Here is a 25,122-nt window from a genome sequence, read left to right on the forward strand (position 1 = left end):
GAAGCACCTGCAGCGTTTCCCCACCCCAACCAGTCACCAACGCTGACACACTGCACTGTTACGTGCGCTCGCACGCAGGTGAACAGAAGCTCCTGACAGCAGACAGAAAAACATACCGCTAAAATTTAGAAAGCAGGCAACGACATGTGCAGTTTTAAAAAGCGGCAAATTTAGTTTTGATGGCAGCACTTCCTCTCCTGTGAGCAGCAGCAGGTCTAACTCTCCTACTCCAGTCACCACCGAATAAAGGTTTTTCACCTGGCTTGGTGAAATTATCCCCCTGGATCAATAAGACTGGCTTAGTAATTAAATACATACATGATAGAGAAAATAAAGAAAGAAAGGAAGAAAGATACAAAAACAGATAAAAGATGTGAAAGTGACAGAAAGATGAATTTAGACATAATATATACATACAGTAGTGTAAAAATTATGATAATGAATATTTATCAAGAATTATAATTTAAAATCATAATTTGAAAGAAATATGTTTCTTAACCAAAAATCATTACTTACGAATTGAAATCAGAGATTTCCTCTGGTGTTGTGATTATGGGCTCAAAGCTCTTTAATAATTACAATTAGCTATTGATCATTAATAATTGATAAATTATTAACCAAAACCACAAAATGTCACTGTTTATTCAATCGCTGCAACAGAAGGTGGGGGAACTTCGACCTTGTTTGACAGATAAATCACTTTTGCACGAAATAAACACAAACGCTTCCCTTAATTCAAATTCAATTCAATTCAAAAATACTTTATTAATCCCAAAGGGAAATGAAATGTTGTTATAGCTCATATTATGAAGGTTTCCTCAAAGTGCCGTTTAATTATTTATATGAAGATTTATCAAAGCCAAATAATTCTGATGTACAATTATTATTATTACAGAACATGAACTAGAACACGAGAAACTAAAGCACAGCCAGGAAAATAATAAACAGAAACAAAATCCAAAATGTAAACTGAAAACAAGAATAACTAGAACCCAAACACCCTCAAATTATGATACAATCTCAGATTTATTTGGGATTAAACAAAAAAGAAATCAAATTTTTTGAGCCCTGCCAAAACTTTGTAATTAATAAACATTGCGAAACACCATGAAAATCCTATTGAAAACCTAGAAGCTTCAGATTGTATTCATCAACATCATGACTATAACTGCAGCAAATTTGCACTGAATCAGTTGAATCATTTGTTCCATAAAAGTTTTAGTAGGCAATGTGCCAGGTGGAGCTGGCATATTGGCACAATTTAGCCAAATGGGCTAAAACTGTGCCAAATGTGATTTCTATGTAATAAAAGGAAATCTGGTCAACCAAAAATGCTGATTTCCATTGTAGGACTCCTTCAGCATATGACAAAGTCTTTGGTAATGACATTTACTCTGTGTATCATTAAAACGTCCCATTTTACACAGCATAAAATCAATATAATAAAAAGAAATCAAACGAAATGTTGTCCTTTTTTATTGCAACTAGAGAAATTTTATTGAAAAATACAATAATCCATGACAAACGATGTAAACCAATGTGCAATAAAGAATATTCAATAAAAAACAATGTATACAAATTCGCAAAAAACTATCGATGAAAAACAGTCAGTACTGAGGTGAAAACAACTAAGGATACAGCACTCACAACCTACCTTCCCTATTCTTATTTATATAGACATACTGCATATAAATTATGATAGGCTGCATCCCACCCCCCTTTCCACACACTTGTACATTCTGCTCCTTGTCCTTATTTTTATGTCTCTAAATGGTTTTTACTTGTTGTGGTTGTGGAAACCCAAGTCAAATTCCTTGTTTGTGACACAAACTCAGCCAATAAAGTTGATGGTGACCAACTCTGAATCAAACAACAATATAGATGTAAAATAAGTAAAACAATGTTTAAATATCACACATGTAATGGCGCAACTTACTCATGGACAACTTTGTAGGGACTTTAGAACCGGGGTGATGGGCTCCACTTTCTTAGTTCTAGTGAGGACGTGGGCAGCAGCGTTCTGGATCAACTGCAGTTGTCTGATTGACTTTTTAGGCAGACCTGTGAAGACACCGTTGCAGTAATCAATTCTACTAATGATGAACGCATGAATTAGTTTTTCAAGGTCCTGCTGAGACATTAGTCCTTTAATCCTGGAGATGTTTTTTAGGTGATAGAAGGCTGACCTTGTTACTGTCTTTATGTGCCTCTGAAGGTTCAGGTCTGAGTCCATCACTACACCCAGGTTTTGAGCCTGACTGGTGGTTTCTAGCTGTATTGACTGAAGCTGTGTGCTAACTTTTAAACGCTCTTCCTGTGGTCCTAACATTATTACTTCAGTTTTGTTTTGATTCAGCTGAAGAACATTTTGGCCCATCCGTGCATTGATTTCTTCTAAGCATTTACCCAGCGCTTGAATGGGTTCATAGTCACCTGGTGACATTGTAACGTATAGCTGTGTGTCATCTGCATAGTTATGATAACTTACGTTGTTGTTTATTAAAATTTATGTTAGGGGGAGCCTGTAGATAATGAATAGGAGGGGCCCTAAGATAGACCCTTGGGGAACGCCACATGTGATTTTTGTGGTCTCTGACGTAAAGTTACCTACTGACACAAAAAAGTCCCTGTCCTTCAAGTAGGATTTAAACCAGTTGAGTGCTGTACCAGAAAGGCCGACCCAGTTTTCCCGGCGCTCTAATAAAATGGAGTGATCAACAGTGTCGAATGCTGCACTAAGGTCCAATAATACCAGCACTGTGGTTCTTCCACAGTCTGCATTTATACGGATGTCATTGAACACCTTGACAAGAACAGTCTCTGTACTGTGGTGAGCAGGAAGCCTGACTGGAAGACATCGAAGCTGGTGGTCGTTGTTAGGAAGTTGTTTAACTGTTGAAACACAGCTTTTTCAATAATCTTGCTGATGAAGGAGAGGTTTGATATAGGCCTGTAGTTCTGTAGTAGCAGCTTGTCCAAGTTGCTCTTTTTCAATAGAGGTTTGATAATTGCTGTTTTCAGGGCCTGGGGGAAAACACCTGACAAAAGGGACGTGTTTATTATTTGTGTTAAATCAGATGTTATTACAGGCAAAGCTTTCTTAAGGAAAGCTGTGGGTAAAACATCGAGACAGCAGGAAGAAGAGCTCAGTTGCTGTACGATTTCTTCTAAGATTTTGCAGTTTATTTGGTGAAATTGGGAAATTTTGTCAAAATCAGTTCTAGTTGGAGACAACATTGGTACTGGAGTTGATGTGGATGTGCTGACTGTCTCTATGATCTTTTGGATTTTTTCAGTAAAGAATTGAGCAAATTCATTGCAGGCCCTGGTAGAGTGGAGTTCAGATGCTACAGTTACAGGAGGGTTTGTTAACCTGTCGACCGTGGCAAATAATGCACGAGCATTGTTAATGTTTTTTCTGATGATCTCAGAAAAGAAAGATTCCTTGGCATTTTTCACTTGTAGGTTATATCTGTATAGTCTCTCTTTATAGATGATATAGTGATCATGGAGTCCAGTCTTTTGCCACCTGCGTTCAGCTTTTCGACACTCCTTTTTTTCACTTCTGACTGGTAGAACACTTCTCCATGGAGACATTTTCTTCCCAGAAACGACTTTCACTTTAATTGGAGCAATTGAATCAATGTTGTCCGAGAATTTTTAGAATGAAAGTTATCCACCAGCTCATCTACAGTGTTACAGGGCAAAGTGGAGGTAGAAGAGTTAATCTGGTTAAAGGTTTCAGCAGCACTGTCCTTAAAGATGCGTTTTCTAATCATGTGTCTTTGGCAAACTGAGTCATTGCAGATGATGCTTTCAAAAATAACAGAAAAGGGGTCAGATAGAGCAACATCAGTTACAGACACCTTGGAAATGTTTAGACCCTTAGTGATGATCAAGTCCAAAAATATGTCCCTGTTTGTGCATTTTCTGTTTAACATGTTGAGTCAACCCAAAATTTCACAGGTGTCACATAGATCTATTGGACTTCTGTCTTCAGGATTGTCCATGTGAATGTTGAAGTCTCCCACAATAATTAAACAGTCATAATAAACACATATCACAGATAAAAGCTCATTAAAATCACTGATAAAGTTTGTTTTGGACTTAGGAAGCCTATAAATATTCAAGAACATTTTTCGGACCGTGCTCTTTACCCGGAGAGCCAAATATTCAAAACAGTCAAATTTGCCCAGAAATACTTTTTTTTAAATCTTTAAACAAAGTGGCCACCCCTCCACCTTTTCTTTGCTGTCTGCTCTCACAAAAAAAATTGTAGTTCGGAGGCGTCGACTCTATCAGAATGGGAGCTTCATTAAATTCATGTAACCATGTTTCTGTTAAAAACATAACATCAAGATCGTGATCATTAATGAAGTCATTGATTAAAAAGGATTTTCCTGACAGAGATCTAATGTTCAATAAAGCCAGTTTATATGACTTAGTTGCTGATATTAACTCTCTTGTCTGGTTGTCCCTGACAGTTTGTGGCTTTCGTTGATTGTTTATTACTGTCTCTTATTCTTTTGGCTTTGTTCTTTCTGTCACGTATAACCACAGATATTTTACAACTATCTCCTATTAGGGGCCCGAGTTTCTCCTGGACATGCTCATTTCTGATAGAGTTACCACTGGGGCCCAGACTGTATCACAGAGAAGTGATTTGAAGGTCCTTATTAGGAGGAGATAGATTAGGAGGTGGTGGAGGTCTGCGGCATTTGGAAGATGTTGGTTTAGTAGCAGGGCCTCGGCCACGAGGGGTGTTGAATGGAGAAGAGGTCAGAGCCATTTGGGTCCCGATTTTAAGAGCTCCTTTTATGTTATCAGAATCCAGTACAGCAAAAAGCAGGCTCAGTGGGGAGATGGGAGAGTTCTGTGCGGTCTGGGTCGGGGTCTGGGGAGAGGGGGGTTTACCGGGGGTGTCGGTCTGGGTTTGGGGGGAGGGTGTATAATGGGGGGGTCCACTTCTCCTGTGGATTTCGACGGGGAGACCTTTTGTGATGACCTCTCTTTCTCAGCCAACTGGCTGATTGTTTCTGCTGGAGCTGTTGGAGGCAGCGTTATCATAGTTGTTGAGACTCCATGTTCTCTGCTGAGGGTTGAAGCTGCTGGCGAATTATTTACTGAATAGAAGAGATTAGATGTGAGATGTCTGGCTCCTGGCTTGTTCAAACAGAAACCATCTTGCTTGAAGAGTTTTCTTTTTCCCCAAAAATATTAAAGTTGTCGATGAAGTTCACAGGTGTGGTAGCACATGTTTTTTTCAACCACTTATTAATCATCATAAGTCTCAAAAAAACCTCATCTCCACAGAAAATTGGTGCAAAGGGTCCGCTGAGAAACACCTTGATATTGAGACTTCCAACAATATTCAGAAGACGAGTGAAATCCTCCTTCAATCCACAGTGTATAATAAGGTTTTCAAGAGAGGGGCGCTTTTCTGTGATTGCAAGAATATTATCTGAGATATCGGAGGCCACGTTACTGGTACCAATCATAACTTCTGTGTTTTTCTTGTTGCAGACGTTTTTAATCCCATCCACAGCTGTGTTGCCCACTATTAGGGTTCTTGGTCCAGTGGGGCTCTTTTTCTCTGGCAGCTTAGGAGAAGACTGTTTAGAATGAAGGTTGTTCTCAAACCTTTTATTGTTCTCAGAAGATGGATCATTTTCCTGGTTTTCATTCTGTAGTAGAGCAAATCTGTTTTGGAGGGGAATTCCATTATTTCCAGCTGTCTCACTCCTATCAGTTGTTGTGACAGCAGCTCGCTGTCGAAGACTCCTTTTCCCAGGGGAAACGGGGGCATTTCTCTGTAATTCTGGCCATTCTAATTTATTTAATTGCTGAGATCTTCCAGTGAGTCATCCACCTTGATTTTTTGGGCATGCCCCTAAAACTTGCCAGGGGGGTCTGCTGGTAGGTTTATTCTCAATGTTCTGATTGCCGGCAGAGTTGTTGAGCTGGCTGTCACTGTTTGGGATCACAGGCAGAGTTGAATCATCGTTGTACCCCATATTCACCTCCACATTCACTTCTAGTCCATGGATTTTCATCTCCAAAACAGCCAATTTCTGTAAAGGTTTGTCGAAGTCCTCTGTGGTGAAGGGAGGCATTTTGTGCTGATTAGCTGGCGTCAACTTGTCCTGCTTTCAAGTTCGATTATAAAAACATAAAAATCCTTTAAAAAAAAAATAATAATAATAATAATCCTTGGGAGTCGCTGGTAAGAAGTAGTTTTAGTCCAATATTTCCGTAATTTTGGCTAAGAGATAAAAAGTTAGGAGTAAAAGAATGCAAGCAAGCAGGGAGCTTAGAAGAAAAGCGCCTGAGCAGACAGAGAGGCGGAACCGGAAGGTGGGTGAGAGTGGACGAGAGGGTTGCATCCCTGCGCCTTTGGGTTGGGGACAGGTCTCTGACTGTCGTTTCGGCTTACGGGCCGGGCGGTAGTGCGGAGTATCCGGCCTTCTTGGCGTCCCTGTCAGGGGTGCTGGATAGTGCCCCTCCCGGGGACTCCATTATTCTGCTGGGGGACTTCAATGCCCACGTGGGAAACAACAGTGACACCTGGAGAGGCGTGATCGGGAGAAATGGCCTCCCCGATCTGAATCCGAGTGATGTTTCTGTGCTAGTCGCGGATTGTCCTTAATTAACACCATGTTCAAGCATAAGGGTGTCCATCAGTGCACTTGGCACCAGGACACATTAGGCAGGAGGTTGATGATCGACTTTGTTGTTGTATCATCAGACCTTCGGCAGCTTTTGGACACTCGGGTGAAGAGAGGCGCTGAACTGTCCACTGATCACCACCTGGTGGTGAGTTGGATCCGCTGGAAGAGGATAAAGCCAAACAGACTTGGCAGGCCCAAGTGCATAGTGAGGGTCTGCTTGAACGTCTGACAGAGGCCTCGGCCAGGGACATATTCAACTCCCACCTCCGGGAGAGCTTTGACCAGATTCCGGGGGATGTTGGAGACATAGAGTCGGAGTGGACCATGTTCTCCGCATCTATTGTCGATGCTGTTGCCCGTAGCTGTGGCTGCACGCAATCCCTGAACCCGATGGTGGACACTGGCATTAAGGAATGCGGCTGTGATTGGCTTTTGGGACTCCTGAGGCGGCCGACGGGTACTGTAAGGCCAAGCGTGCCACGGCCCGGGCGGTGGCAGAGGCAAAAACCCGGGCCTGGGAGGAGTTCGGTGAGGCTATGGAGAAGGACTACCAGTTGGCATCGAAGCGATTCTGGCAAACTGTCCGGCGCCTCAGGAGGGGGAAGCAGTGCTTTGCCAACACTATTTACGGTGGGGGTGGGAGGCTGCTGACCTCAACTGGGGACATTATCAGGCAGTGGAAGGAGTACTTCTGGGATCTCCTCCTGCCATCACGCATTCCCTGGTGAAAAAAAGAGGCTGGGGACTTGGGGTTGGACTCTTTCATCACCCAGGCTGAAGTCACCGAGCTGGTAAAAAGCTCCATGGTGGCAGGGCTTCAGGGGTGGATGAGATCCGCCCTGAGTACCTCAAGTCCCTGGATGTTGTAGGGCTGTCATGGTTGACACGCCTCTTCAACATTGTGTGGCGGTCGGGGACAGTGCCTCTGGACTGGCAGACTGGGGTGGTGGTCCCCCTTCATAAGAAGGGGGACCAGAGGGTGTGTTCCAACTACAGGGGGATCAAATTCCTCAGCCTCCCTGGTAAAGCCTATGCCAGGGTATTGGAGAGGAGAGTCCAGTCGATAGTCGAACCTCGGCTTCAGGAGGAGCAGTGTGGTTTTCGTCCCGGCCGTGGAACACTGGACCAGCTCTATACCCTCTACAGGGTACTCGAGGGTTCATGGGAGTTTACCCAACCGGTCTACATGTGTTTTGTGGACCTGGAGAAAGCATTCGACTGTGTCCCTCGTGGTGCCCTGTGGGGGGTGCTCCAGGTATATGGAATCGGGGGCCCTTTATTAGCGGCCATCTGATCTCTGTACAAGCGGAGCAGGAGTTTGGTCCGCATTGCTGGGACTAAGTTGGACCTGTTCCCGGAGTCCGGCAGGGCTGCCCTTTGTCACCGGTCCTGTTCATAACTTTTATGGACAGGATTTCTAGGCGCAGCCAAGGGCCAGAGGGGATCTGGTTCGGGGACCAGTGGATTTTGTCTCTTCTTTTTGCAGATGACGTGGTCCTGCTGGTCCCCTGTAGCCAAGACCTTCAGCATGCGCTGGGGCGGTTCGTAGCCGAGTGTGAAGTGGCTGGGATGAAGATCAGTTCCTCCAAGTCCGCGGCCATGGTTCTCGACCGGAAAAGGGTGGCCTGCCCTCTTCAAGTTGGATGGGAGTTCCTGCCTCAAGTGGAGGAGTTCAAGTATCTCGAGGTCTTGTTCACAAGTGAGGGAAGAATGGAGCGGGAGATTGACAGACGGATCGGTGTGGCTGTCGCAGTAATGAGGGCACTGTGCCGGTCCGTTGTGGTGAAGAGAGAGCTGAGCCGAAAAGCAAAGCTCTCGATTTTTGTCACTTAATTGTTAAAAACAATTTCTTACCATTTTCTGGTGAGTGGACAATTATTTCAAGACCCAAACAAGCTCCATCAAACTGTTTTTAACTTGTTAAAGCATCTTTGTGGCTGTAACTTGCTGATGTGTTTCTCCTCCCTGTCTCCAAGCCTGCTCCTAGAGAACAAGCAGGGAACTCATTATCTAGTGATGTCTCAGTCATTTTCTCACTTCACACACACTTTCACACACTCTGGCCAATCAGGCGGTACAGCAGCGTTTCCTGGTCCACATGAGAGATTATTTCGTTATCTCTCAGACACAAAAGCTTATTCGCAGTAAAGTTTATTCAGTGAAGGAAGACTTCCGGCCGGCAGTATCTTTTGGACTTCTTTAACAAGGTCCAAGACCCTACAAACCTTACCCGAGTTTGCCCATCTATATTCCTGCGTGTTTACTTTCAAAGAAGCGGGCAGCTTTGAGATCTTTTAAGAAGATCAGGGAGGCCGTTTAAACCCATACACTTCCCCTCGGTAGTATCTTTTGACCCTTCTTATAGAATGGTCGGGACCCTACAAACCCTTAACCGAGTATTTGCGTGCCTCATTCAGGAAGGTCGCTTTTATATTGCGTGGAAGGGAAAACTGTCTTCCCTTGCATGCAATAAAGGAACTTCAAATCTACTCCCGTAGACTTTAGTCTCTTTTAGAAGATTGTAGTGTTCTTCCCGGACTGCCACCATTAAAGTCGCACCGCTTATCTACACGCCTTACGGTTTAACGCGTTTGCATCAATTATTCTGAACCATTTCTCTGCCTCCAAGAATTACAGAAACAGTTCATTCAGAACTAACAACACAGCCAGAGTGTTTTTTACACGAAAAACACTAGAGATTTTTTAAAAGGAATCTCCCTACCTTTTGGTTTCCGGCCGCTGCTGTGATGTTTTGTCCTTCCGTGGCAGCCCTATCCAAAAGTGATTTTCGCTTCTGGGGTGGAAACACCAATTTGTCCGAGCTACCGCACCCTGTTGGCGGCCAGACGTCTCGGAGCTCTTCCAGTCCTTGGTCTCCAGAGGCAATCACACACTCTATCTAAAGACTCTTAAATGAACAACTCTCATACAGTTTCTAACTTTTAGCTCCCTTAATCTAAATTTAGGCAGAGGAATGATTACAGAGATCAGCGCTGAGGCTCCCGTCTCAGACCGTCACCGTCTGTGAAGGATGACGAAGAGCCCTGAAAGAAGGTCACATGTAGTTTTATTATCTCCCACTCCAGTGCAATGGATGTGCCCTCCTTCAATGATTATCAATTGATTATGTGTCACCATTGTGATGTCTATCTGGTAGGTTATGTAGTAGCGGGTGTCCATCCTTAATCTAAGTATGCTGTGGCTTTCTAATCAAACCAGTTATACTGGTTGCTCCACTATCAAACCAAGTGCCCCATTCTCAGGTCATTCATGACAAACCTTGGGCCATTTATCCTTGTAACTGTCATAGTTTCCATTTGGTGGGTGGACCAGAGGTGCAAGACGAATGGAGATAGTTGGAGAGAATATCACTCTTTAATAAGGAGAGCCAACTTACAATTGCCGGTGCAGGTTAAACAGGAGATCCAGGTAACTGAGTTCATGAACAGACAGTCCTGGTTTCTGGATCTCAGCACAAACTTAAACAAAGCAGGAACTGATAGACAAAAGAAGACTAACGACACCGCATGGAACAAAGGACAAAGACGAACTTAAATACAGATGAAGGTGGACATGAAACAATAGGGCAGGTAATCAGGGAAAAAAGACACAGGTGTGGAACAGGCGTGTGGGAAGACAGAGGGACAGGTGAACCAGATAGGGATAAACGAGAACATGAGGAGCCCGACAAGACAAACAGTAAACAAGCCCAAGGGACCAGAACACAGGAAGATAACGGATCTAAGAATACAACCAATAACAAAGTTAAAAGAACAGAACCTAGAAAATAAAACATCAGAAACGAGGACTCAAAAACTAACCATACTTGGAACAGGAAAACACCTGACTAAACATAAACAAATACCAAACCAAAAACACTCACGGTGACAGTAATGTGTGTTTATGAGCATTCTTATCCTATTCTAACAAAAGGGAAACATTAGAACTTATACTTTATATTTCTATGGTATAAATGGGAAAAACAGCTATGAGTCATATTAATAAAGGTTATTCCTAACAAGCCTTCATGCCCAGATAAGTTGTATGTGGAGATGAAAACCAACCATATGCCCAGAAAACCAACTTAGGATGGAGAATAGTAAGCTACTGTGATTGAAGCAACACAAGCAGTGATTAAGTGAGCAAGACAAGTGATACCAGAGATACATACAACATCAAAGTTAAAGAATGAAGTTCACTACATCTGAAAAACTCAAATAAAGGAAGAAACATTTATGGATGTTATTAAAGTGCTCGAAACAGGCTTCAATGAAAGAGCAGTGGAAAGCACAAGTGTCTCACAGGAAGATCTCCACTTCCTGACAAGGCTATCAGAAGGAATCAAACACAAAGTAGATGGATATAATGAAATGCCTTTGCCTTTCAAGAGCGAAAGACCAAATCTTCCGAATAACAGGTCAAGTGCAGTGAAACATCTAAACATTCTTGAATGCAGAAAGGACCAAAATTATTACAATCATTACGTACGTTTTATAAATGACATTATTGCACGTGGCGATGCAGAAAGAAAGATGCAAAATTCAATTCAATTCAATTCAATTCAATTCAATTCAATTCAAAGATACTTTATTGATCCCCGAGGGGAAATTAGAATTCCAGTACAACCCATCCAAACATACATCATGACACAAGACAAAGGAGACGGGTCACCGAGGCTTTGCTGCCCACTCACAGGCGCTGCCCTTGTTAGATGAGAAAAGAGGCCACATTAGGTAAGTAGAGGGGAAAAAAAATCATATTTCACACTTTATCCTTAGCAGGATACAGTTTGAGATTGCAAAAAAACCTCAGCACAAAGAAGCAACAAGTTGACAAAACAACATCATGCCGGGAACGGTGAAGGTGGTGTGAGGGGGTGCATATGTTTATCTTGAGCATGTGTGTGTGTGCGAGTGAGTTCATGAAGCACTGTCACAGAGGCCATTGTCCTTGATGGTACGTTGGAATGTTCATCAACCGGCCACAAAGTTCTGAGCAGGTCCACAGATGTTCTCAGGGAAGGGAGGGGGGCAGAGGGAGCAGAGCGTCATGTTTACATAAATTCCAGGAGAAGTTGAAGATAACCAGCCATCAAGGCCGCGCAGGGGAGCCAGATTCAGAAAAACAATAATTATTTGGGTTAGGCTGACTCTTAATTTTCCGTCAGCCTTGAGAGTCTCACTGGTGCTTCACAAAGGCGAATCCAAACAGCCAAATTCCTGCTCTTTCCGCCAGATCCAAGCGAACAACTTTCTCCAAGATTTATACCATTTCACCTCTGAGTCCAGGAACCGCAACCTGCCTGCGATCCTGTGTAAGGATCACATCCAGTCTGCGATTCAGCTCACGTAACATCTCAGTCTGAGTGTTGATCGCTCTGAAGATCCCATCACACATGCCAGGCAGCCTTACAATGGCCAGAACAGCTGCTGACATTCTCCGAATTTCTCGATATGCCAGGTAACCGCTGACTCCAAAAAGGAGAAATCCTGATATCAAACATACAATTATATACACATCTTCCACATCCTCGACTGACATTATCGACAAACACACAATCCTCCACTTCTGCCAGGAGTCCATCGTGTATCCGGAGAAAAATGTCCCGTCCAGGCAAGCGGGCTCTCCCGACCCCTGTCTTCTCGTCGAGAAAATTTGATCAATTGCATTGAGAGACCAGCTGACCAAAAAAGAGGAAATTGATAACAACCCTGCCTGGTATATTCTCCACCATCCTCAAAAACCAAACAAGATACATGTAGTGTTTGATTGTTCTGCATAATATCAAGACACATCACTAAATGACCACCTACTTACAGGACCTGACCTACACACTAGTGGGAGTACTGTGTATGTTTCACAAAGGCCCAGAAGCTGTTACGTGTGATGTGGAATGAATGTTTCACCAGTTCCACGTCAGACCTGAGGACCAGGACTATTTACGGTCCCATGGTGGAAGCATGGTGACCTAAGCTCTCCTCCTTCAGTCTTCAGGATGAAAGTTCATCTTTTCGGGCAGCGTCTTCACCTGGCTGTTCTTACTTTGGTGAAGGTCAGTGAAGGTAGCCAGTGAAGGTCAAGTTTGACCCAAGCATAGTCAAATTCATTCAAAATAACTTTTACGTAAATGATGGACTTGTCAGTGTGATGTCAAAAGGAGAATTAATAAAGCTAGTCAAAGAACCAAGAGAGCTGTGTAGCACATGAAAAATAAGAATACAGAAGCTTATACCTAACAATGACAGTGTGTTAAGGTCACTACCAAAAGAAGAGTGTGCCTGCAGTGTTAAAGACTTAAGCCTAGCACTGGGAGAGCTACTAATGGAAAGAGCACTAGACGTCCCATGCTGCGTATCCTTGGATGAGTTTCAGTTCAGGATAACAGTCAAAGAGCACCCTATAACACGAAGAGTAATCCTGCGCACAGTAGCTTCTGTCTACGACCCATTAGGATTTGTGGCACCATTCATCCTAAAAGGAAAACAAGTCTTTCAACAGTTATGTCAAGAAATGGCTGGCTGGGATGAACCCCCCTACGACCATCTCCGAATGCAGTGGGAGTCCTGGCTGCGAGTTCTTCAAAATCTGTCAAAGGTGAGAATTACAAGTTGTCTCTTACCAGAAAACACTAATGTCAAACAGTATGAGGTGCATCACTTCTCTGATGCTAGTGTCATATGCTATGGACAATGCAGTTATCTGAGAGCAGTTACTTCCGATGGCGATGTTAATTGTGCCCTAGTAATCGGGAAAGCACAAATAGCCCCTACCAAAGTAACCACTGTCCCTAGACTTAAGTTATCAGCAGTAGTGGTAGCAGCAAGGGCAAGTGTAAAACACTGAAATGAACTGGAAATAAGTGATTTAAAAGAAAATGTCTGGACAGCTTCCAAACTTGTAATTAGATATCTGAATAATAATGCAAAGAGATTTCACGTGTTTTTAGGGAATAGGATTCAAAGAATCAAGTCTCTTACAGACCCACAACAATGACATTATGTGCAGTCTGAAAACAACCTTGCAGACCATGCATCGAGGCGTCTGAATGTCAAACAACTCCTCACATCAAACTGGCTCAAAGATGCAGATTTCTTACGGCAAAGAGAGGTCAATATTGAAAGTGTCGATGTTGAAGTTAAACGTGATGATCCAGAACTAAAGACAGTTACTGTGCTCAACACAAATTCACAACAAAAAACGTTTGCAGACTGAAGTAAAGCTGTAAAAGCTATTCCACGTTTGTGAAACAGTTTTAAAGAGACATACCCAAAGACAATAACAACAAAAGCATTAAGGACAGAGAAGAAGCAGAACTTTTCATCATGAAACTGACAAAAGACAATAATAGTGAAATCAAATATCTGACACAAGGAAAAGAGATTAAACTCAAAGACAAGAGAAACAAACTGTACAAACTAAGTCTATACATTGATGATTAAGGTATTCTCAGGGTGGGAGGACGTTTAACCAGATCTAGTCTTCATCCACACTTTAAGCATCCAGCTATTATGGCCAGATTAAGTCATATCTCATCTTTGTTGATTAAACACTACCACAGGAATGTGCATCATCAAGGAAGAGGAATAACTGCAAAAGAGCTGCAGTCCCAAGGTATATGGATCCTAGACTGCAGTAGCGCTGTTGCCTCTCACATCTACAAGTGTACAACCTGCAGCAAATACAGGAGGAACATACAAGATCAACTGATGTCAGATCTACCAGAGGAAGGACTGGAAATGACACCGCCATCCACCTGCTGTGGTGTAGACTGTTTTGGACCTTTCTATGTGAAAGATGGTAGAAAAAAAATGAAAAAGTATGGTCTTCTGTTTACATGTATGTTTTAGGGCAATACATATTGAAATGTTAGATGATTTTATAACAGATATGTTTAATAATGCACTAAGAGCATTTATAGCTATACAGGTCCTTCTCAAAATATTAGCATATTGTGATAAAGTTCATTATTTTCCATAATGTAATGATGAAAATTTAACATTCATATATTTATAGATTCATTGCACACTAACTGAAATATTTTAGGTCTTTTATTGTCTTAATACGGATGATTTTGGCATACAGCTCATGAAAACCCAAAATTCTTATCTCACAAAATTAGCATATTTCATCCGACCAATAAAAGAAAAGTGTTTTTAATACAAAAAACGTCAACCTTCAAATAATCATGTACAGTTATGCACTCAATACTTGGTCGGGAATCCTTTTGCAGAAATGACTGCTTCAATGCGGCGTGGCATGGAGGCAATCAGCCTGTGGCACTGCTGAGGTCTTATGGAGGCCCAGGATGCTTCGATAGCGGCCTTTAGCTCATCCAGAGTGTTAGCTAGCTGCATTGACCCTGCCCTTGATAAAACACAGTGGACCAACACCAGCAGCTGACACGGCACCCCAGACCATCACTGACTGTGGGTACTTGACACTGGACTTCTGGCATTTTGGCATTTCCTTCTCCCCAGTCTTCCTCCAGACTCTGGCACCTTGATTTCCGAATGACATGCAGAATTTGCTTTAATCTGAAAAAAGTACATTGGACCACTGAGCAACAGTCCAGTGCTGCTTCTCTGTAGCCCAGGTCAGGCGCTTCTGCCACTGTTTCTGGTTCAAAAGTGGCTTGACCTGGGGAATGTGGCACCTGTAGCCCATTTCCTGCACACGCCTGTGCACGGTGGCTCTGGATGTTTCTACTCCAGACTCAGTCCACTGCTTCCGCAGGTCCCCCAAGGTCTGGAATCGGCCCTTCTCCACAATCTTCCTCAGGGTCCGGTCACCTCTTCTCGTTGTGCAGCGTTTTCTGCCACACTTTTTCCTTCCCACAGACTTCCCACTGAGGTGCCTTGATACAGCACTCTGGGAACAGTCTATTCATTCAGAAATTTCTTTCTGTCTTACCCTCTTGCTTGAGGGTGTCAATAGTGGCCTTCTGGACAGCAGTCAGGTCGGCAGTCTTACCCATGATTGGGGTTTTGAGTGATGAACCAGGCTGGGAGTTTTAAGGGCCTCAGGAATCTTTTGCAGGTGTTTAGAGTTAACTCGTTGATTCAGATGATTAGGTTCATAGCTCGTTTAGAGACCCTTTTAATGATATGCTAATTTTGTGAGATAGGAATTTTGGGTTTTCATGAGCTGTATGCCAAAATCATCCATATTAAGGCAATAAAAGACCTGAAATATTTCAGTTAGTGTGCAATGAATCTAAAATATATGAATGTTAAATTTTCATCATGACATTATGGAAAATAATGAACTTTATCACAATATGCTAATATTTTGAGAAGGACCTGTATATGGACATGTAAAACAACTCAGATGTGACCAAGGTACAAATTTTGTAGGTGCTAAAAGGACGTTTTTGAATGCAATGAAAGACTTTGACCATGAATAGTTAAAACAGTATGGTTGTGAATTTGTAAAGGGAAAATAACAATAGGTACGTGAAACAGAAGGACATCTTTTCCACAACTACGTATGTGTCTTTCGATATGGTCGTTTCAGTCTAAACTGCTTCTTTCTACATCAGAACCAATACAATTTCAGTTCTTTGCCGTTAATCTGGAATCTGTTACAGAGCACCATCAGACTAAACTGTTATGACTTTACAATGAATGACTATAAAAGTGATAAATATGGACACAAAAAAAATACTATAAATGTAAAATACACAAGAATCTCAAATAAAAATATCAAGATAGTATTTTCTTTAAAAACTCAAATATTGTATTCAATTTAATCTTCGATTTATTTATATCATACCAGTTAACAAATTTCACCTGAGTGCACTTTATCAGACAAAGAGCTCCAGTTTTTATACAGAAAAATCGAATCAAATGAATACATCTGATCACATAGACCAGACTTAATTCAGTGACATGAAAAATAATTCAAACCTAGTTGTAAGACAATGAATTCAAATTCAGGATATAATGACAATTATTTAAAAGTTATCCTTTTAACCTGTTGTGCCCTAAGGGTTTTAGAGGCAATTTCCACCTAAATTTACAAACTGAAGTGAATCAAGAATAGCTCCACAGTTATAAAATCTAAATGAAAACCTATAGTATCTGTGAGGTAAGACATAAAATTCTATTTTTCCAGTGGAACTTTTATTGCAACTGTTACTATATTTGTTTAATTTGGTATTAAACAAAGCAAATCTATTATTTGGGCCCTGCCAATTCTTTGTAATTAATAAACATTGCAAAACACCATGAAAATCCTATTGAAAACCCAGAAGCTTCAGATTGTATTCATCAAAATCATGACTATAACTGCAGCAAATTTGCACTGAATCAGTTGAATCATTTGTTCCACAAATGTTTTAGTAGGCAATGTGCCAGGTGGATCTGGCATATTGGCACAATTTAGCCAAATGGGCTAAAACTGTGCCAAATGTGTTTTCTATGTAATAAAAAAAAAATCTGGTCAACCAAAAATGCTGATTTCCATTGTAGGACTCCTTCAGCATATGACAAAGTCTTTGGTAATAACATTTACTCTGTGTATCATTAAAACATATCCTTTTACACAGCGTAAAATCAATATAATAAAAAGAAATCAAACTAAATTGTCCTTTTTTATTGAAAAAAAGAATAATCCATGACAAACGATGTACACCAATGTGCAATAAAGAATATTCAATAAAAAACAATGCATACAAATTCGCAGAAAATAACTATCAATGAAAAACATTCAGTACTGAGCTGAAAACAACTAAGGATACAGCACTCACAACCTTCCCTATTATTATTTATATAGACATATATAAAAATTATGATGGGCTGCATACCAGCCCACACACACACACACACACTTGTACATTCTGCTCCTTGTCCTTATTTTTTATCTCTCTAAATGTTTTTTATATGTTGTGATTTTGGAAACCCAAATCAAATTCCTTGTTTGTGACACAAACTCGTCCAGCAAAGTGGATAGTGACCAATTCTGAATCAAACAAGTCTTTAGTCAGTCCAATATAAACTGCCTCTTTGAACAAAGATGGAGCCTCTTTGTTCTGGAGGAGGAGGGTCGGGGTGATTGTAAACATCAATCACTGATCCATCACCGATCCATCAAATGTGGTCCAGAACCTTTAAACCGGTCATTTTCTCTTCTGTGTCTCAGCCAAACCCAATGGTGGGTCCGTCAGGTTAAAAGGTTAAGAAAGCCCAGCTAACTGCATAAAGACATTGACTTTGCAGCAGTCCTTCATACTGAGCAAGGATGTGTTGACATGAGGAAGAAACACCTATGAGCTGTAATTGACTGGGGGATTCAGACACAGAAAAAAATGATCTTGGCCCACTTTTCACCATTGACTCGTTTCATTGAGGTTTGCCGACATCAATTTTGCACAGCTCTGGTGAGAACCTAGAATTTCAGTCAGGATTTGGTCTTTTTATAAGTCGATCCTTTTTACATTTGCTGCTTTGTTTGGGATTATTATCCTACTGATGATCCACTTTGATCCAAGCTTCAGCTGATTAACCTTGACTCAAAGATACTCTGGTATACAGAGGAGTTCATGGTCGACCTAATGACAGCAAGGTGCCCTGATTCTGTATCTAAAACCGTAAAACTATTTACATACCATGAAAACACACCTGTGCTACAGCTCCATCTAAACAAAAGACTAAATATAGTGAATAAAACTTACCTGGCAAAGAAATTCCAGTTATACAAGTAAAGACATAAAACATATATAAATTAACCCCCAGAGAAACATTGAAGCCATTTGAAGACTGTTGCCTCTAATGACATCGAAATGTCTCACCAAACTACAGCCGTGCAGCTTGAGCGAGTATTTATAGCTAAGCCATTTTCCCTTTAATGTGGATTCTCATATGTCTGTTTAAACTTGATTTGTGTGTAAATCTTTGTCCACAAAGATCACAACAGAAAGATTTCTCTCCTGTGTGGATTATAATGTGTTTGTTTAAATAGGCTTTTAGGCTAAATCTTTGTCCACAAAAATCACAGCAGAAAGGTTTCTGTCCTGTGTGGATTTGAATGTGTTTGTTTAAATTCGATTTATACCTAAATCTTTGTCCACAAAGATCACAACAGAAAGGTTTCTGTCCTGTGTGGATTCGAATGTGTTTGTTTAAATAGACTTTTTGGCTAAATCTTTGTCCACAACAATCACAGCAGAAAGGTTTCTCCCCTGTGTGGATTCTTATGTGATTGTTTAAATTTGATTTATACGTAAATCTTTGTCCACAAAGATCACAACAGAAAGGTTTCTGTCCTGTGTGGATTCGAGTGTGTTTGTTTAAACTTGATTTCTCGCTAAATCTTTGTCCACAAAGATCACAGCAGAAAGGTTTCTGTCCTGTGTGGATTCTCATGTGACTGTTTAAATTTCCTTTATGACTGAATCTTTGTCCACAACGTTCACAACAGAAAGGTTTCTGTCCTGTGTGGATTCTCATGTGACTGTTTAAATTTCCTTTACAACTAAATGTTTGTCCGCAAAGATCACAACAGAAATGTTTCTGTCCTGTGTGAATTCGAGTGTGTTTGTTTAAACTTGATATCTGGCTAAATCTTTGTCCACAAAGATCGCAGCAGAAAGGTTTCTGTCCTGTGTGGATTCGAGTGTGTGTGTTTAAACTTGATTTTCGGCTAAATTTTTGTCCACATAGATCACAACAGAAAGGTTTCTGTCCTGTGTGGATTCTCATGTGACCGTTTAAATTTCTTTTATGACTAAATCTTTGTCCACAAAGATCACAACAGAAAGGTTTCTCTTCTCTGTGGTGCTTTACATCAGCGTCCTCTTCATCCTTAGTGTCTTCAGTTTGTGGAGAAATGGAACCATCTTCATGATGTTGTAACCGGATGGATTCTTCTCCTCCATCGTTCTCTTCTGGAAGCTCTCTGCCTTTAACTTTGTCTTGATAAATCTGTGAGAACAGTAGGGACTGTTTATCATCCTCACTCTTTATGGGAGTAGCATTCACTGGAAACCTGATGGGATTAAACTCCTCTTTCCCATTGAGCTGCTCTCCTCCCAGACTGGTGCAAACTTCCTCCTGTTCCTCCTTTATGTGTGGGGGCTTTGGGTCATGCAGGTCATCACAAGGTCTGTGGTCTAGAGGAGCTTCTTTAACCATGAGGATCTGCTTAACATCTGCAGGAAACATTGAAACAGATTATGCATGTTGATTATTTTATTGATGCTGCTTTTGCTCAAACAAGATTTAGAAACTGAATGTTTTTTGAAGAAGCCACACTTTTACATCATCTTTAGTGTTTGAATTGCAGCTAATTGATGGAAAGTCACCTTACTGCACAGTCCTAAGGACTTCTATCCCCTTCTTTACAATAAGGAGACAGTGTTAGAAATCAAACTCTACCTTTTTTGATTGTATAAAAAAAATTACATGGTTTGACATCAAATGTCCTCAATAACTTTGACCCAAAGTTCTCAGTATTAAACAGTATCCTATGTGTCATCTGATCGTTTCTTGTGCTTAAACTAATAATTTTGTTTCTTAGAGCTTTCAGTTGGATAAAATCAGATCAATGAGGCACAAAAGCCACAGAAGATAAAGTTTAAAACTAATAGGCACTGGAATGTAAGTTGATTAAAAACCTAATACAAGTAATGATAAAGTGTTTTAACACAGAACGTGTCATCAGTAACACATTTGGACAAGTGTAATTTAAATTACCGTGAATATGTGACAGTTTGAACTATCTGAAAAATTCCAACGGTTTCTGAAAGCAGAGGAGTTGCGCTTCACAGTCAATATGTGGTTATTATGGAAATTTCAGTCGTGTTGTTGCAGGAAGCCGGTGGATTAGCTTCTTTATCAACTCCTTTCAACACACAGACGGTACAGAGAGTGGTGGGGACAAACAACACGTGAGCGGAGAAATGGAGCAGAGACTAAATCTGTTTGCTAACATGTGTTACTGTGTGGAGCTGAAGGAAAAAGAAAACTCAAACATAAAGAAGGAAAATGCTGCACTCAAAGAAAGAGTGCTTAATATGGAAAGATGTAAACGCAGCTCAAGAAATTTTACAGGATGACTATTTTGTCGTACACTCGAAAATAGGAATTCATGAAGCACAAAATAGGGCAACTTTCAATCTCCTTCAGCCAAATAATTAAAAAGGAATATAGAGAAGAAGAAGAAAACAACACAAATGAAATACATTTGATAAGTAAAAATCTAATTTAACAGAGGCTAAAAAAAATAAATGGTTAACATTACGATCCACGTTTGATAATATCTATGAAAGAAAAGCCAGAGTAGCTTTGGATTTGGGCCCAAATTCTGTAATATATCAAATAATTTTATAATGACACAAATAGCTTCGTCGCGCTACCCCAATGGGTCATCCCCTAAATTTAACATCACCAGGAGTTAAATAAGGCTGTAACATCTCCCCTTTTTATTCATCATGGCAGTAGAATTTCTTGCAATCTATAAAAAAAAACTCAGATATTCCCAAACTAGAGATTTTGATGATCATTGATGATCATAAGTCAGCTAGCAGATGATACCACTATTTTCCTAACAACCTTAAAACAACTTCCCAAAATCTTCGATCTCCTTGATACATTTATCAAAGCATCAGAGCTAACTGTAATAAATGTGAATTAATAGCCATACATGACTGTAGCCTAGCAAATGCCTATAACATCTTCATCAAATAGTCGGTGAAATATCTAGGGGTTTATAAAACCAAGGAAGAAATTAATCATGAAACATTAAATTCAGCCCTAGGGCTGCACGGTGATGCAGTTGGTAGCACTGTTGCCTTGCAGCAAAAAGGTCCTGGGTTCAATTCCCGGCCTGGGGTCTTTCTGCATGGAGTTTGCATGTTCTCCCCGTGCATGTGTGGGTTCTCACCGGGTACTCCGGCTTCCTCCCACAGTCCAAAGACATGCCTGTTAGGTCAATTGGTCATTCTAAATTGCCCTTAGGTGTATGAATGAATGAGTGTGTGCATGGTTGTTTGTGTGTCGCCCTGCGATGGACTGGTGACCTGTCCAGGCTGTACCCTGCCTCTCGCCCATAGACTGCTGGAGATAGGCACCAGCTCCCCCGCGACCCACTATGGAATAAGTGGTAGAAAATGACTGACTGACTGACTGTCATTAAATTCACAAAAGCAAACTGTAAAATGTAAATTCAACCTTAATATGTGGCTACAGAGACCTGACAGTATTTGGAAGAATATACTTAATTAAAATCGAGTCTTTGGCCCGATGTCTTTACCCTGCATATTCTCTCTCCATATTTAATAAATATACTAAAACTATTAATCAGCTGAACTTCAATTTTATTTGAAAAAACCTGGTACACTACAAAAAAAAAAAAAAAAAATACACCAAGTCTATGAAGATGGTGGTCTGAAAGCTGTAGATTTTGAATGTCTGATGTTAAAGTGGTTAAAATCTTCCATACTAAACCAAAATACCATAAATGGGTGGTAAAGAATTTACTTATATGTGATTTTTAAGGATGAAAAACTGCCAACAAAACTTATTTCACAAACAAGTTAATCTAAAACTGCTTCATCCACACTTCCAAATGAAGGAAAATTAATACACTTTTTTATGTTTTTAAGAAGTATCTTTTGGACAATTGCCTCAAAGCTCTAAAATTGATGAAATGGAAAAACGCACAATCTCTTCTGCTAGCAAATGATGAATATGGGATATTCACGGACCCTTAATGAACTTGCACAGATCATAGCATCATTCCTTTTGTATTTTTTTTATTCCCTGTATTTTTGTTTTGTATGATCTGCTTTAATTTATGCTTAAATGTGCTTATGCTTAATATTTCTAAACAAATCTCCTTCAATAAAAAACGTCTCCTTCACTGTGAATTTAGTGTCTTTAATGTTTTCCTAGAACATGGTGGTAAAAAAAAAAGAAGCCATTTCAGCCTGTTCACAGTTTCAATTATTTGATTCTAGTATATTTAGATGTGAACGGGATATAGTGTGTCGCAGGTTGAACTGGTTATGGTCAACGGCGGTGCTCTTGAAGCGTTTTTAATCAGGCATCGACGCAGCCACCTGTCCTTTAGAAACATCTGCGACACGCAAAGATTTCAACAAATTAATCTCGCCACCAGTTAAAATAGTCAAACCATTACACTGCGGAACCTGTTTTATATCCTGTTATTTTAGGAGAAAACGTACTTCGCTGTCCTGTAGACAAGCAGTAGAAATACAACTAAACTTTTCCATTTTCATTAAAAAGTAGAACTTTTATTCCTGACCAGAAACACAAAACACAACATTATGGTTAAGAAGCCAATCCATTAGTAACCTTAAAAATATTCCCAACTGAAAACATACAAACCTAATCTGTGCAGCACAACTCTGGGGTTGAAACCAGCATCCATGATGTCGTGACTCAGCTTATATTCTTTGTCTTTTGTCGCCGTCTTAGAAATCTCTCCCTCTGCTGCACTCTGCCACCGTTTGAGCTGCTGCCTCCACATCTCTGTTGTTAGTTTCTCTTCTAACGATCCTTTAACGGTTCCTAAACAGTTACAGCTCTTTCATCCAAACTCAGCGAAGCAACGTTACTTTATTTTTCATCAGACGGAGAACTCAGGGCGTTACAATAGAGTGAGGCGACTCCTTCTTCTTCTGGTGTTTAATGGCGGTTGGCATGAATCTGTAGGTGTGCATTACCGCCACCACTGGTATGGTGTGTGGTTCCACATGGATTAATATCTTATATACTCAAATTCTATTAAATAATTTTGTTCTATTTAGGAATCTTAAAATAATTTCTATATATTTGCTCCCTCTGTTCTTTTGTAATGAATCTATTATGCTAAACTTTTCTTTAATCCTTTCAAATTCTCTCTTCATGCTTCTTCTTTCCAGCTCATATTTCTGACACTCTATAAAAATATGTTCAATTGTTTCATCCATCCCACAGTAGTCACATTGTCCTGTATTATGTTTATGTATTTTAAAAAGTGTATAATTAAGTCCTGTATGTCCTAATCTTAGTCTTGTTATTACCCTTTCCTCCTTTCTATTCCTTCTTCCAGTTCTTTTTTCACTGACTGCCTTTTTGATCCTATAAAACCATCTTCCTTTTCTTTCTCCATCCCACCTTTTCTGCCATTCTTCCTTCAATTTCTGTTTGATGATGCTTTTTGCTTCTGATTTACTTAAATGTACTATAAAATTAATATGATTTTGCGTTACCTTCTTAGGCATCTTATCTGCCATCTCATTTCCTTTAACCCCAATATGTGCTGGAACCCATAAGAATACTATTGATAACCCATCATTTGCAGTCTGAATAAAGTTTGCTGTATTTCTAGTAGAATGTCTGGCCTGCTGTCTGAATGGTTATATTTTAAACTCAATAATACTGAACTTGAATCTGAACAAATTATTGTTTTTAATGGTCTTATGTCTTCCACCCACTGTACTGCTAAAAGTATTGCTAATATTTCTCCTGAGTATACTGATAAACCATTTGTGATTTGTTTTCCTACTCTTATTTGAAATTCCGGTACTATGAATGCTATTCCTATTTTGTCATTTATTTTCGATGAATCTGTATAAATCTGAAGATATTGATAATTATTAACATATTCCTGTATCATATTTAACTCTAATATACATGTTCTTTTCTTTTTTTCCATTAATGACATATCTACTTGTGCTTCTGGTAAGATCCAAGGTGGTACAACAGCTATTGGCAGTATCGGACTTCTTACTATATTTTGTATATGAAACTCTTCTGATATTTTTTTTAATGATCCATCCAAAACTTTTTGTCTCTTTTTTAATTTTTTCCCAGCATGGCTTCAATATCTCTCGTGTTGGATGACCCGGGATATTGCCTTGTTAATGTATCCAATAATTTATTGTTAATTGTGTTCTCCTCAAATCTAACGGCATTTCTCCCATTTCTACTTCGAGTGCTGCTGTTGGGGTTGTTTTGAATGCTCCTGTACAAAGTCTTAATGCTTGATGTTGAATAATGTCTTATTTTTCCAGGTGCGTCTTTGCTGCTGAACCATATATAATTCTTCCACAATCTATATTTGATCGGATCAATCCTGTATAAATTTGTTTTAACGCTTTCTGTCTGCTCCCCAGTTACTGCCAGCCAAACATCTCATAATATTTAATACTTTCTTACATTTATCTATTATTTTCTGAATATGTATATTCCGTAGGATTTTCTCATCAAACCATATTCCTAAAAATCTTATACATTTAACTTGTTCTAATTCTTGATTATATAATTTTTATTTTATTTTCTCTCTTGTTTTTTTCCTTGTACATACAATAACTTTTGTTTTCTCTACTGAGAACTTGAATCCCCATTGAAAAGCCCATTCCTCTATCCTTCTTATCTCCGCCTGTATTTTCTTTCCAGTTATCTTTACATTTTTCCCCCTTTTCCATATGGCTCCATCATCTGCAAAAAGT

At 40.1% G+C, this 25,122-nt stretch overlaps 1 protein-coding gene across 1 annotated transcript; it reads right to left on the bottom strand.

Annotated features, from left to right (window-relative positions):
• Positions 1-17,246: 17,246 nt before the first annotated feature.
• LOC124867712 (zinc finger protein OZF-like) lies at positions 17,247-24,289 on the bottom strand. The gene is made up of 2 exons (XM_047364292.1): positions 23,015-24,289; positions 17,247-19,815 (listed from the first exon to the last, which is right to left on the bottom strand). Exons 1-2 carry the CDS (start codon positions 23,154-23,156, stop codon positions 18,494-18,496), a joined length of 1,464 nt encoding a protein of 487 aa, XP_047220248.1. The 5' UTR covers positions 23,157-24,289; the 3' UTR covers positions 17,247-18,493.
• Between the last annotated feature and the right edge of the window lie 833 nt (positions 24,290-25,122).

The sequence above is a fragment of the Girardinichthys multiradiatus genome, chromosome 5 (assembly GCF_021462225.1).
Source record: "Girardinichthys multiradiatus isolate DD_20200921_A chromosome 5, DD_fGirMul_XY1, whole genome shotgun sequence".
Classification (NCBI taxonomy): Eukaryota; Metazoa; Chordata; class Actinopteri; order Cyprinodontiformes; family Goodeidae; genus Girardinichthys; species Girardinichthys multiradiatus.